This window comes from Balaenoptera acutorostrata, chromosome 17 (assembly GCF_949987535.1).
Source record: "Balaenoptera acutorostrata chromosome 17, mBalAcu1.1, whole genome shotgun sequence".
NCBI classification, from domain to species: domain Eukaryota; kingdom Metazoa; phylum Chordata; class Mammalia; order Artiodactyla; family Balaenopteridae; genus Balaenoptera; species Balaenoptera acutorostrata.
In genome coordinates, this window is record NC_080080.1 from 8,763,178 (window position 1) to 8,777,562 (window position 14,385).

General features: G+C 34.0%; 1 protein-coding gene across 11 annotated transcripts in view; it reads right to left on the minus strand.

Moving 5' to 3' along the window:
- Positions 1 to 14,385, minus strand: part of PHF20L1 (PHD finger protein 20 like 1) — an 83,275-nt gene that overhangs the window by 51,406 nt on the left and 17,484 nt on the right. For 5 of the 11 annotated variants that reach the window (XM_057531728.1, XM_057531730.1, XM_057531727.1 and 2 more), the window contains 5 exons: positions 10,720 to 10,808; positions 10,404 to 10,493; positions 6,157 to 6,370; positions 5,447 to 5,575; positions 511 to 593 (listed from right to left, as the gene is read on the minus strand). In XM_057531728.1, the coding sequence (XP_057387711.1) occupies positions 511 to 593; positions 5,447 to 5,575; positions 6,157 to 6,370; positions 10,404 to 10,493; positions 10,720 to 10,808 (605 nt within the window). Of the gene's footprint in view, positions 1 to 504; positions 594 to 5,446; positions 5,576 to 6,156; positions 6,371 to 10,403; positions 10,494 to 10,719; positions 10,809 to 14,385 lie in introns of those variants that run through there. The other 6 variants (XM_007188900.3, XM_057531732.1, XM_057531731.1 and 3 more) reach the window with 6 other exon arrangements.

Below are 14,385 nucleotides of genomic sequence, written 5' to 3' on the forward strand. Positions count from 1 at the left end.
CCTTAATAGTTTTTAAAAATTTTTTTTTGTAGTTATTAAAATATACATCCTAGCAAAAATGTATGGCTCATTGATCAATTCATAAAACACATAGTCAGTCTAACAACACCAATTGTTACAATATAAAAGAAACTTCTTACAAAAGAAGCTTTATTAGATGTCAAAAAACCCTGTTTTAACTCACAAATGAAAGGTATTTGTGTAAGGGTCTTTTTGTAAGCTAGTTAAATGTGATCCAGCTGGAAGCCTATACCCTGGGATGCCTGTCTCCAGGCCTTCAACTGTTGGGGGACAAAGGCTTTAATGCCAGCCTACTGAAAATAAACACTAATGAAGTCTGTAGTTTATCTGTATACCTTGGAGAAGGCAGAATTAAAAATATAGCATCAATTAATTACCTTCCTATTCCCATATCTGATCAAAAGGGCAATTTCAATTATGTGGATACTATAGCTCCGTGATCATTCCAGTTGGGAACCTTGAAAAAAATCAAATGCTACCATTTCATACCTGCTCCAGCATTGGAGCCGTTTCACTGTAGTCTTCCTTTTTTTCAGCACCATCCACCCCAACAGCTTTGGATGCCAACAAACCTTGAGAAAAATTGTACAGAAATTGCTTATTAGAAAAAATATTGACTTTCACACTAAAACTTCTCAAAAATTTTAGCAGTTGAAATCCCCTATACTTTTTTATAGAAAGTAAATACAACACTCTCAGAAGTTTACTTGTCAAAAATACAAACACCCTTAATAATGGCTCAAGGGGCTGAGTTAGAACTTGAGAGTTGCTTACACAATTAGTTTTTAAAATAAAAAAATTAACTAAAAATACCCTTTTAAAAAAAATCACACATATACACATTTATTCTGTACAAATTTAAATTTCTATGGTTTAATGTCCCAAAACCTAAGATGGCTTAGATTGTTAATACTTAGGCTTTGTCTACACAACTGAAATAAAATATGGAATTAATATTAAGATATAAGGAATCCTTCCAAACATCCAGAATATAAAATAAGATTGTTGTTGTTGTTGGATTATTAGTTTAAAAAATACTCCCAATTTTTTATTTCACCTGGATCCTTTAACCTAAGCTTGACAGGTTTGTTTCTATACCCAGTTGTAGCTTACCTTCTTACAAAAGTGGTAAAAACATGGATACATCCATTTTATGTTAATGGAAAAGAGTACAGATCCTTCCTACAACATTTGAACTTACTTAATATTATAGCCTCATTCTACAATTAATGAAATAAACTGGGAGTTCCAGTTTTCTCCAATATATATACCATTAATTCTGAATTTTAGAAGACAGAATATTTTATCTGGAGTATATATAATTAACTTTACAAGACATTAAAACTCTGCTTTAATTTAGAAATTACAGGCATTTACTTAGTCAAGATTCTTTGCTAAGCACCAGATAGGTACCCTCAATGGAATCAAATTTATTTGCTGCTTCTTATGGCCACCAAGCACATAAAAAGTCACCAAAAATCATTTTTGTGTCATTTCAAAGTCAGGCACACAAAACTGTGGCCTCAAAGGAAGCATGTTTAATAATCGACAAAGTAATAGTCAACTTACTTCAGCAATTATACCACTATATTATTAAAGCTGTCTTCAGCATATTTAATAGGAGAAAAAAGGTGCCCCAAAATGCCACCTAACTTCGAGCTACCCTGTGGCAACATCGCTTGACTTTTTCAGGTAACAATCTCAAAGATGTTAAGTAATCTAAGTGGAAATTCAAATATTAAAATTGTATTCTCAAAAAAAGTAGTACTAGAGCCAAGTGTTAAATCAGGCAAAAGGCACCTTTCCATTATTAGACAATAAAGTTGAATATCTATCACTCAGAATTGTAATTCAAAACAGCAAAGGCTGAGAATAAAACAATGATTTTGATACAGCAATGATTGGTATTAAAACTGCTATTTGGTGCAGTTTGAGATAATCCATACTGCTCAAGTCCCACACAGTATTAAGTGTAGGTTTAAATGGAGGAAAAAAGACCCAATGTATAAGTAATTTTACAAAAATAGTTTATAAATCATAAATGCAATCCTAACTATATAACTTTTGAACACATTTTTAGATGACTAAACAAGATGTAGCACAGAATATTTCTTTAACATTTAAAGCTGCATTCACTAGGTTCTTCTTCTCTAGCTAATATTTTTGAGGTTAAATACTACTAAAAATAAAAAGAAAAATAATTAGGAAATTAGGTTCTTCCTTTGCAGGGAACTGAGTAGAGGCCCTACTTCGAAGGGGTACTCAAAGAGGACAAATATTTGCTATTCTATCTACTAAATACACTTTACGTTTTTCGTTTCCTTTCATATAGGTGGTGGAAATACTTTTAAATCACATCAATAGATGAAATAGATCACAACCTTCAAGAATTAATTGGAGGGAAATAAATGCAAATGAAATTAATTTGTTATTTGCAAATATGTATTATCAATATATTACTTACCAATATATTACTAACAAGTTCTCATCCAAATAAGATATCTATAAACATTTTAACAGAATGTGTTATGCAGTTTCAAGAAATTATTTAAATACCAGGTAGAAGTAGAATATAAATTTTTGTAAGTCCCACCCACAAAGTGATAATTTCTCAATACTCTACTTCAGTTATAAAATAGAGTTAGTCTCTCACTGCCGATAGGAATAAACAGAACAGAGGCCAGAGCATCCGGTAATGGGGAAGATAGAAAGAGCAAAGTGGTTAAATTCATGGTCTACTTTTCATCCAGCGATTCCAAAACACAATATTCTTGCTTAGATTAAGAACCAAATATCCTGGATATTATAATCAATAACTTATTACTGGCCAATTCAAATCTCTGGGGTTTTTTAATTGTTTTTTAAATTCCTTAAGCTGTACAAACATATCTAAACTGGCTGAACGTCTAGGAACTCCTAGAACTATTACAAACAGACCATGCACCAACTGCTGTTTCTTCTTTTACTCTCTGACAACCCGTACTTTAAAATCTACTCAAATTTGCTTTCAGTTTGCTTGCAACTTTGTCCCAAAGTATAAACTTTATTATCTTTGTAAAATTGTTTGTTCTAAATCAGTATGCATAAAGTATATAATTATCAATAAGGTACATGACAATGAAAAATAAGATTCTGGAAGAACATATATATACTATGCAACAATAATTTCAGTGTCTACTTATTAGAAAATTTTGAAGAAAGCCAACCTATTCCATTCTCTGTAGAGAAATCATGTTTGGAATCTCTGTAGGGTGTATATATGAGGAAGAAACAGAAAGAGAGTGAATAAATACATGAATTAAGTTTATCCAGCGGCTGGTCCACTTATTTCCTGTTAGAACTATTTAAAAAATAAATAAAATGGTGTGCGTGGGGGGGTAATACATCAGAGCAGGCTGAGATGCTGCCACGTTGCCAGCCTATTCCTCTCAGTAGTAAAGGGACAAAAAGACAGATATAAGTGAGCTTGAGAAATTTAAAATATACCATAATTCCATAACAAAATTGCTATTTCATATTAGTTCTCATCTCTTTTTATGGTCCACAGATGAAATTTACTGTACAGAGGCAAGCCTGAGTTTCAATCATAAAAGACAATCTTAAAATATCTGGTATCTTTTTGCATGATGTAGTTGTAACATGAAATCAGAAATAGATGCAGAGATGAACTATTAAAAAAACTAACATACATCTTCTGAGTAAATAAAGGGAAAAGATCATAACAGTTTCACATTCGTAAAATCTTATGCCTTTCCACTGTTGCCCAAACTATTACTTGTTGATTTGAGATTCCCAAGAGAAAGTGAAGACAAAGTCCCTCCACAGAAGGCACAGGGTGTTACTAAAGCAACCAGTGTTAGAACTTCCTTGAGGTACATGGTAAAATGGTTTTCCCCCCACTACTGTCTTTTCAAGGCCAAGCGGAAATACTGCATCATTGTGGACTGAGCTGTTTTCTTACTTCTTTAAATGGTGAGCTTGAACTTCTCAGTAAGACACATGTAAGAGTATACTGACTGAAACTAAAATCAGATTATCCAGATTGTAGGAAAAACCATGATGCTGGGAAACTGGCAGTTGTAGCGTCAGTGTCACTTCCATCTTCCTTGATCTTGGCTCCCCCAATAAGGCTGTTTCAATCTTGGTATCACGGCAGTTAGAAGTACTATTCCACAGTACAGAGCTCGGAGTTCCATTATTCTAAGTCAAAACGGAAGTCTCAAGTTGCCATCATAATAATCACTAGGATAACATTTTGGCTTTCTCAAAAGCTAATAGTTTCTAAGGAAAAGGTGGAATGGGAATGGGTAAATTGATCTGAAATATTTCCTGTCCTGGGGCCAAATATATCCTTTATCAGAGAAAGGCACAAAAATAATATTAACAATGGAAAGACTAAATATTCTCACTTGTTGAAACCAATTATAATTACTTAGATGAATAGTGTAATAAAACAGTGGCTCTAAAGAACCCTCAGCTGCAAAGTCATCTTTCAGTGGGTTTACACTCTTTAGAAAATGGTCAAAATGTTTAATTTATATTTATTCTTGGGTCTGACAATGAAACCAAGCTTTTTCAAGTTATTTAGAAGAATGTCAACAAAGATTTACATAGCTTTATTAGGCCAAAGGCACAAAAAATCATTTGTCCTTAAAATAAGAGCATATGACTGAATATTAATGAAAATATTTTACCTCCCCTTTTATAACATATACTCAGAAAAATTAAATATATTCACAATTTCTTTTAAAGATTAGAATCATTAGGCTGAATGGAACTGTGGGTCTTAGTATGACTGGCCCCTTCTTCTGTAAACACTAACCAGGCTAGAATTTCCAGTGCTTTTCATCATTCTAGTATTCTACTTCCTAATTACAACAAGGCATAGAGAAATAAGCCCAAATTCTAGAGACCAACCTGAAGGTAAGAACAGAAATTTTAAAAACGTATAGAAGTACTTTTACATTGGGCATAACAAATTTGGGAGCTGAATTTAATTCAGTATTCATCTTTCCAACCATATATGGTACCATCCTTAATGAGACCAGTCAAGAGTAAGAATGTGTAATATTTAGAACCTCAGACATTATGTCACCACAAGTTGACAAAAGCGTATAATTCAATTCTTAGAGAAACTACTCCTGCCACCCAGGTGATTTTAAAACTATGGAATTTTGTAACATTTGATCCTATGGATCCTCACAACATCCCTGTGAGGTAGGTAGAAAATATGTGATACTTTTCACATTTCCAACAGAAAAAGCCCGTGGTGTTGAAAGGGATGACCTTGAAGAAACAAAGCAACTGTCTTTCTTATTAACCAGTTAGCTACACTAAACCAATAGATACATTTTCCTTTATTTAAAACAAACTACTATAAAATCAAACCCTCCATTCCCCCCCAAAAAGAATCATTGTAGTTTACCAGTAATCTTGTTAAGTCGAGCTCTCTTTGCCTGAAATGAGTTGCCTTGATTATTTTTCCTCTTGTTTGATAATGTGCTCTCTGGCTGTGGAAAGACCATCTTTGGAACGTTCTCTACATGAAGTCCTACTTTTAATAGAATATATATATGAGAGTTTATCTAGAATCCAAAGTTAAAACACATGAATATTTTTTAAATAGCAAAATAATACAAAAGCTTTCCACCTAATTTTTTTAATCTAGTGCTTGACAAAGAACTTTAAAAAACACAAATCTCTCTAGACCAATATATTAGAAATAAAAAAACTACTAAGCAGTTATGCTTTAGGAAAGGAATGACTTACTGCTTTTACTGTATTATATATTGAAATGCATGCAGAAGCATTTTAAAGGCTAAAGAAAAGAAAACAAACAAACAAAAAAACCCACACAAAAGAAATCCCAAAACCTACTTGGTAGAAGTTACAAATCAAATTCTCAATGCATTTCTATTCAAGAATACTGAGGGTAACCATTATCAAGCACCCATATTAGGCCATTAATCTTCAGATCTGTAAGATGCTAAAAAACTTAACCATCATATTATGCTAGGAAAAAAATCCTAATAATTTCACTACATGTTCAAATTACAGGCAGCCAAAGGATTTGACTTATTCACTATGTGAGTTTACCACTGCCATAGGGAATGAATGTAAGAACATATTTTGTACCAAATGTTTCACTAGATGTGGGCAGATCTTCCTTCTTCTCAACTTCTGGTGTGGCTATAGAAGCTGAAGTTTCTTCCTTTTTTGAAGGTACTTTAAACCATTTTCTCTCATCTTTCTCTTTATCTTTATTGCTGTTAGCGCTAGTCCGAGGTTTGTTCCCTGTTTTATTCTTGGCTGCAGCTGCAGCAGCTGCTTTGACTAAAGCTATCCAATCCTCCAAAGGAAAAACACAAAACATGTGAAGCATTAAAAATTAATTAAAATTTAATTATACTAATGAATAAAAAAACATGTATCACATTTTCAAAGCTACTTTCACTCACATGCACACAAACATAAAAATCAAATTAACTACATTTACAAGGTAGATCATCAACACAGTAGATTATCAAATTTAATAATCTAATCGGTTATATGATCTTACATAAAATGGGAAAATATTCAATATCAAATACTCTTTTGATGGAATTAAATCTAAAATATAAGAAAACCTATGACAAATGTGGAATATTACATGACATTCTACCTTGGTAACTTTAGGGTTTAAACGTTGAATTATGTTTCTTCTCTATAATGCAACAGATCATAAAAGTAATAAGAAAAAAAGCTTATGTTGTAATTCTGCAAAGATTAAAAGAAACATACAGTCAGCCCGCCCTATCCTTGGGTTCTGCAGGCGTGTATTCAACCAACTGTGGATCAAAAATAGTTGGGAAAATAAATTCCAGAAAGTTCCAAAAAGCAAAACGTGAATTTGCCATGCTCTGGCAACTATTTACATAGCATTTACACTGTATTTACAACTATTTACATAGCTTTTACCTTGTATTAGGTATTGTAAGTAATCTAGAGATGATTTGGGAGCATGTGAATAGGTTATATGCAATATTGTGCCATTTTATAAAAGGGACTTGAGCATCTACAGACTTTGGTATCCATGAGGGTCCTGGAACCAATCTCCTGCAGATAATAAGGGACGACTGTATTACCATTGAGCAAATTACTATTCCTTATTAGGAAGAATGTATCACTCAAGGTAAGGTCAATTTCATAGAAATCAAAGTTGTGAAATAAAATTTTATATCTCTAGTTTGTAAAAACTAAGAACACCAGATGCACCAGTACTGTCCAATCCAAGTTTTACTTAGAACCACCTCCTTTTTTAGTCCTGCCCATAAGGAACTGACAAGCAAATAAAATTAACTATAAGACAATGTGACAGGAGAGACAGTAGAGAATAAACAAAATATTACAGGAGAACAACAAAATTTTGCCTGAAGAGAAAGACTAGTGAAAGGCTTCAGGGAAAATGATAAATGATTTGAACTCTAAAGTAGGAATTTGCTAGGGAAAAAGGCAAAGAAAAAGAAATGGACACTCCAAGCAAAAGGAAAACCATTAAACAAAGGGGTGGCAAAGTATACACTAATAGGAAAGAGGGGTTTAAGGTCAAGGAGCAATCTGGGTGACTTAAGTATCATGGCTAAGTTGAGCCTTGAGACTAACATTTAAGTAGAAGGAAAAAAGCAACACCAATGAAAACAACCTATAGAGTGTCATCAACAAAGCAGAAAGAAAAACAAGAGTAAGTACAACAGGCAAGCAAAGGAAAGTGATAATTCAGCAGAGATCATATGTTTGCAGTCTTATTAAGAACAGGGCATTTAATTCTGGGTTCCACATTGCAAGGAAAATTTTAAGTTGTTAAGAGAAATGCTAAAAGATGCCGGGGATAAATTCCATGCCCAGCTGTTTCCTCTCTCCAATAAAGGGAAAACTAGAAGAAAGAGATTCATGCTGTACTCTTTAAAAGTGAAATTAGATAAAACAGTTCTTGATCACATGACTTGTTAATCATGGGAATCACTGCAGTTGCATGATTAAATAATTCTCCCATTATTTTGTTCTTCCATTTTTTAATTGGAAAGATTCACTATCAAAAATAACTCGTGTAGGAACCCTGGCAGTCCAGTGGTTAAGCCTTCGCCTTCCAGTGCAGGGGGTGTGGGTTAGACCCTGGTCGGGAGCTAAGATCCCACATGCCTCGGGGCCAAAAAACCAAAACATGAAACGAAGGCAATATTGTAACAAACTCAATAAGGACTTTAAAAATGGTCCACATCGGGGCTTCCCTGGTGGTGCAGTGGTTGAGAATCTGCCTGCCAATGCAGGGGACACGGGTTCGAGCCCTGGCCTGGGAAGATCCCACATGCCGCAGAGCAACTAGGCCCGTGAGCCACAATTACTGAGCCTGCGCGTCTGGAGCCTGTGCTCCGCAACAAGAGAGGCCGCAATAGTGAGAGGCCCGCGCACCGCGATGAAGAGTGGCCCCCGCTTGCCACAACTGGAGAAAGCCCTCGCACAGAAACGAAGACCCAACACAGCCATAAATAAATAAATAAATAAAATTTTTTTTAAAAAAATGGTCCACATCAAAAAAAATCTTTTAAATAAATAAATAACTGGTGTGATCCTTCCATGAATGAGAACTAAAGATATGTTTCAAAGTTTCCTATAGATAACACAGAGCACTGCACTATAATGAACACTATAATGAAATCAGATATGAGTTCAGTCACTCTGCACACTATGGTTGAATGAAATTTTAGGTAAGTCATTCTCTAAATTCTGAATTCCTCAACTGTGAAATAGAAATATCAGCTATACCTATGTCAAAGGATTTGCTATAAGAATCCAATAAAACAATGTATACAAAAAATATTCTAAAAATGGTAAAGGATCTTATGAGCCAATCTTTAACACTAGTGAGTTACAGTGTAAATTTTTTATCAGCACACTCTCAAGAAGAAAAATAGGTGAGAAAAAGCCACAGAAAGTTTAAAGAAGAACATTTCCACAGTGCATTTATTTGATTCCTTATCCTTTGCTGGTTTAATAAAAGAAATTTTACTGTATAGTTTTATAAAGGAATTCTCAAAGGACTCAAAATTAGATGATAATATGCAAAGTTGGATTCTCTTAGCACGGCCCAAACAACACCTGATCTATTAAGACATTCAAAAAATAAGAACATTTTATAAAAAACAATTCTACAAATGTTTTGAATGTGCTCGTAATTAAAAATTATGAAGAAAATGTAAAATTAAAGGAAATATACTACTAATATTTTCTTCTAGGAGTTTGTATTTGACATTGATTTTAATGTTAAATACATCATGGTGTGACTAGAATAGTTATTAAAAATAAACATCCAATACATCCAAAAAATTAATTTTTACAACTTATTATTTTACCACAAACCAAACTGGCTCAATGTCTCTTTGGAAAAAATAAAGTTTCAATGTTAGTGCCATCTCATAAACATTCGAATGACTAGAATGACAAAATAATAGTTTTAAAGCAAAAATAAAAAAATTGAGAATTTTAATTAAACAGGTACTAACTTCCCAATGTTTAAATCAATCTTTCCATGCAGTAACCAAGGAATCACACCACTGAATGCTTAAGAGAACATTTTATTTATACATACAAGTAGGAAGACACAAAGCAATTTCATGACCAAAAGCATTTCCATTTTAAACGGCATTCCACATTAATTGGGGGAAAAAAAAACTCTGCTAGCTGATGATTTCAAAATTAAATTTTTGAAAACCACGTCACTTAAAACACGCACTTCTCAGAAAACATCAAAAATAATTTTTTTAACTGTGATAGTCTACGTTCTAGACTACTAAATATATACACTTGACTGAAACTGACCATGTGACTTCAACACAGTTCAGGATGACATTTTTTACTGCATGGTATGCAACAAATATGTAACATAATTCCATATTAGACATTTTTATAGATCACTTTCAATTTCTTAAAATTAATTGTAGGTCCAGGTGCTGAAAATCCCAAATAACAGCAGAACATAAAAGAAAATATTTTAAATTTCTACCGCACCTTTTCTTTCCAGTATTTCAGGAAACATATTCAACCATAATGGAATTATGGTTTTAACTTCATCCCAGATTCTCCTTCAAATGCTTACCGTTCATTCTTGCTTTGAGCAGTGACAAAGCATGTAATACACTGCTTACATCATATAACTCAGAAAGCCCTACCTGAAACAGCCTACAGAGTGTCAGGTAAGCGCCTTTTGAAAGAAGATTAACGACTATGATTTATAGAAGAAAAGAAGAAGATAAGAAACTCAATATAAAATTTTATATTAAAAATTAACTTTCTAAATGATACTATATACCAGGAAAAACAAAACAAAATTAAAAAAAGGCACTTACCTCACTTCCCATAGACTGGTTACACGATCCAGCTGGGTCGATAGGACAACACCAGCTTAGTGGATGCTGGGATTTCACCTGGAACAGAAACTAGTGACCTATAACTTTAGCAGGTCTAAAACCAAAGAAGCAAAAATCAAGTGTATAATTTTACATTCTAAGCTTCTCTTTCTTGCTGCTATTTGGGGCTATCAGCACATAATCCTACAATTAGTTCACTTTAAAATATATATATGTCTGTATATATATATATTTTGATCAGTCACCATTCAAGAAAACATCCCTGTGGGTAGCTAGGAATGCTGAACACTCTTACCTGCCCCTTAGCATCCTCGGGCATGGCTTTAATGTGCATTCTCTTTAAACAACGAATAACTCCATCATAAAACTGAACTGTGAAAGTTCCTGAAATAGGAGCGAGTCAGCATCATTAGAAAATATAATTCAACCTTACAGCAACACATGATATAGAACAAGCAATGCCCTGACAGAAATAAACACTCTATGACTGCAGTAACTGCAAACACACACCCCTGCTAAGGACCCCACCAAGTTTACTGAGTTTATTGTCTCTTTCCCTGTAAAAATAACTTTGATTTCCCTTATAAAGTACACAAATTAAATCTTGATAAGTTAGTTGCATGTAATTTTGATTTTTACTGGAGGATTTTAAAATTTATAACAATTTAAATATATGTTAAATAACATATCAGGTATGTTATACCTGAAGAAAATAAAATCATTACTTACAAAAATGTATAATATTTCTAAGAATCATCATTTGCTCTCTTTGAAAGCTTCTAAATAATGGAGAGAAAGATCTGCTATAGGGAAAAAATCATTTTCTCAGGAAAGGATTATTCCTTTGCAATATTAATTAACTGGCAAACAAGAATTATAGATTCACAGGCTTTTCAGCTAGAAAATATACGTATCATCTGCACAGCAGTCTTCCTGTGCAGATAAGAACACTGACTTCCAGGGAGGCAAAATGCTGCATCCAATGACAGCTAAGCAGCAGCACAGCCATTAACTTAAAACCCTGATTCCCCTCTCTTTCCCACTGAACCATTCTGCTTTTAGGACTCAATATTCTGTTTATATGGCTATTTCAAAGCATATTCACTTTTTGTTACAGACTCCATGCTTTCAAGTCTTTTACTGTACTATCAGTACTATCAGAAAACATATCAGTTACGTAGATTTTATACTTATGGAAATTCCAATGTTTTTCTATCATTTCCTATACAAATGAGGGCAGAGTGCCACTTCAAGTAAACAGATACTTGGACCTTTACTAAAGAGGTATAAACAATTGGCGCCAAAGCCAATAAATCTACGTACAAAGATTTTTCTTTTCTTTGTAATTTGAATAACACCATTGATTTCATATCTTTCTATAATTAGCATAATGTACAAATCACAGATATAAAGATCTAAACCCAAGTTATGAAAACAACTGATGAGCTGAATAGCAAGAAAGTAAAGAATCTGGGAAGACTGTGAGAATGCCAAACCGCATGAACCCCTTACACCCCAACATTCTTGCCCCTGTCCTCCTCCTTCTTCACGGGGCGCTGCAGACAACAGCAGGCTCTTCACTACGCAGACCGTGCGTTCATCCCTCCCTGCCGTTGCTCACGCTGCTTCGGCTGCTGTGATGCCATCCTCCTTCCTAACTCCAGCCCACTCTTCAAGGATCAGCTCTTCAAATCCCACCCATACTATGAAAACTTCCCTGACCACTCCAATCTACACTGATCTGTCCATTCTCTTCAACTTCTCTAAGACATATTACATATACCTAAATGTTCACACTTGTTAGTTTTGTTTAGCTTTTGTAGTGAACAGAAAACTCTTTGAGGGCTTCCTTTTTCTTTTTTTTGGCGGGGGGGGCAGGGGGATAGTGGCAGGCGGCGGGGGAGGCTCATCCACCATGTGGGACCTACAGAAAAATGACCAAATTAATACTTCCCATGGAAATTTTTAAAAAACAAGTTATATCTGCCAATATTTCACTAAGGGCTTACTCAAAACTACTCCTGAAATGGCAGAGGCTGCAATCAGTAACATCACTCCTCCAGTGACGTAAGCTTAAATTTCTATATAACATGCCCATTGACAAACAGGATAGGATAAAAAATGAGGGTGGTTTGTTTTTGTGTATGTTGTATGTGTGTATGCATATACTTGTAAAAGAAGCTTTAAGCATGGAAGAAAGGTCCCGAAGCTCACACATTTAAAGAAATCTCTCCTAATGAAAAGAGAGAGCATTGTTTAACTTTGCTTTGCTTTGTTCCATTTTGGGTAGATCCTATTATCCTACGAAACTGATTCATTACTTCTTTTCCTTCCAAAAATTGTTACTGACTGCCTACTCTGTGCTGGGCTCTGGACTAGACACTTGGGGAGCCAGTGTGAGTTAAGACATGGGAATAAGAGCTCCATAACACAGCTCTCCAGAAGTTTAAGTGAACAGTGATTTAAAGGCCCCACTAGAAAAGAAGTAACCTGCAAACTTAATAACTGAGATGTCCCTCAGGTGACCAGTAATAAACTCATAGCCATATTTGTTATTTCAATTAGGTAAACCAATAAATTGGACCTTGGCTTTTGTAAAGTTGCATTATCATTTCTAGCTAGACAACTATGATTTACTTTTTTACACCTAACATTTCTTAATATATGTCTTTTTAAATGTTTTCCTCTTCTATCTTCTCTTACCTCAATTTTTCTCAAATTTTTGTTAGTTTAAATTCTCAGCTTAAATCCCTTCCATGGTTCCCATCACCTCCAAGTAAAATTCAAATTCTTTAGGAAGACTACAAGATACTTCATATGCCAATCCTTGCTTCTCTCTCCCACCTCTTCTGCTATTCTACAACCTTTAAAGGAATCCTTCATTCCAGTCACATCAAAGATTTGCAGTTCCTTAAAAATGGCATGCCTCTCTACTATTCTTTTGCATACACCATTTCTTCTGACAGAAAAACCTTTTCATCCGTCCTTTTCTAGATAACTTGTCTGGCTTTCAAGATACAGTTTAAAGTAAGTATCCCCTTACTTAGGTTAAATGCCCTTCTTGCAAAGAAGTTGTCACTCAATGTGTTTTTTCTCTTTTTTTTTTTTTTTTTCGGCCATGCCATGTGGCTTGTGGGATCTTAGTTCCCCAACCAGGGATTGAACCCAGGCCCTCAGCAGTGAAAGCGTTGGGTCCTAACCACTGGACCACCTGGGAATTCCCTCAATGTGTTTCTTTAGTAAAAAGAATGAATGAGTGGTCGAGTTTAAGAAATAACTAATAGAAAACCAATGTATTTTGGAAAATATACTTACAAGTATTTCACGACTGTTTTAAATGAGATTTTAAACAAGAAATTTAAAAAATAAAATATTTAAGTATATTTCCAATAATAATTTAATGCCTTTCTAAATTAATCGGTCTACAATTTTTAAAATTCATTATCTGTCCAACAGATTCTCTCGTTTTATGCCACACTAACACACCTGATTTCTGTGGTACTTTCAACATTTCTGATAAGTTCAGTAACTTTTGATCAGTAGTAATATTAGATACCACAAAAGGTTGTTAGAAAAACTAATTCTCAATTATCTACAGAAATCAAGAAAAAAAGAGCAGGGAGAAAAATGCAATAAAGGAAATCCTCAAATTGAAAAGTTCCATACTCTTTCCTCACAAAATTGTACTGTGTTTCACTTCCAAGTTGAACTGATTTGAATTTTCCTATATCTTTAGCACTCAGGTTGAGATCTTCATAAAATAACTTAGTCAACAAACTGGAAACAGAGAAGTAGAAATAAAATGCATATAATATAAGCCTGTCAACCGAAAGCTGAAACATTTTAAGCAACTATTTACCTCTACTAATTTAAACAGTCTATTTAGGCAGTATATTATGTATCATCTTATTCTATACACTATATAACATATTGAATGCTCCTAAAAAAGAGTATTATTAGA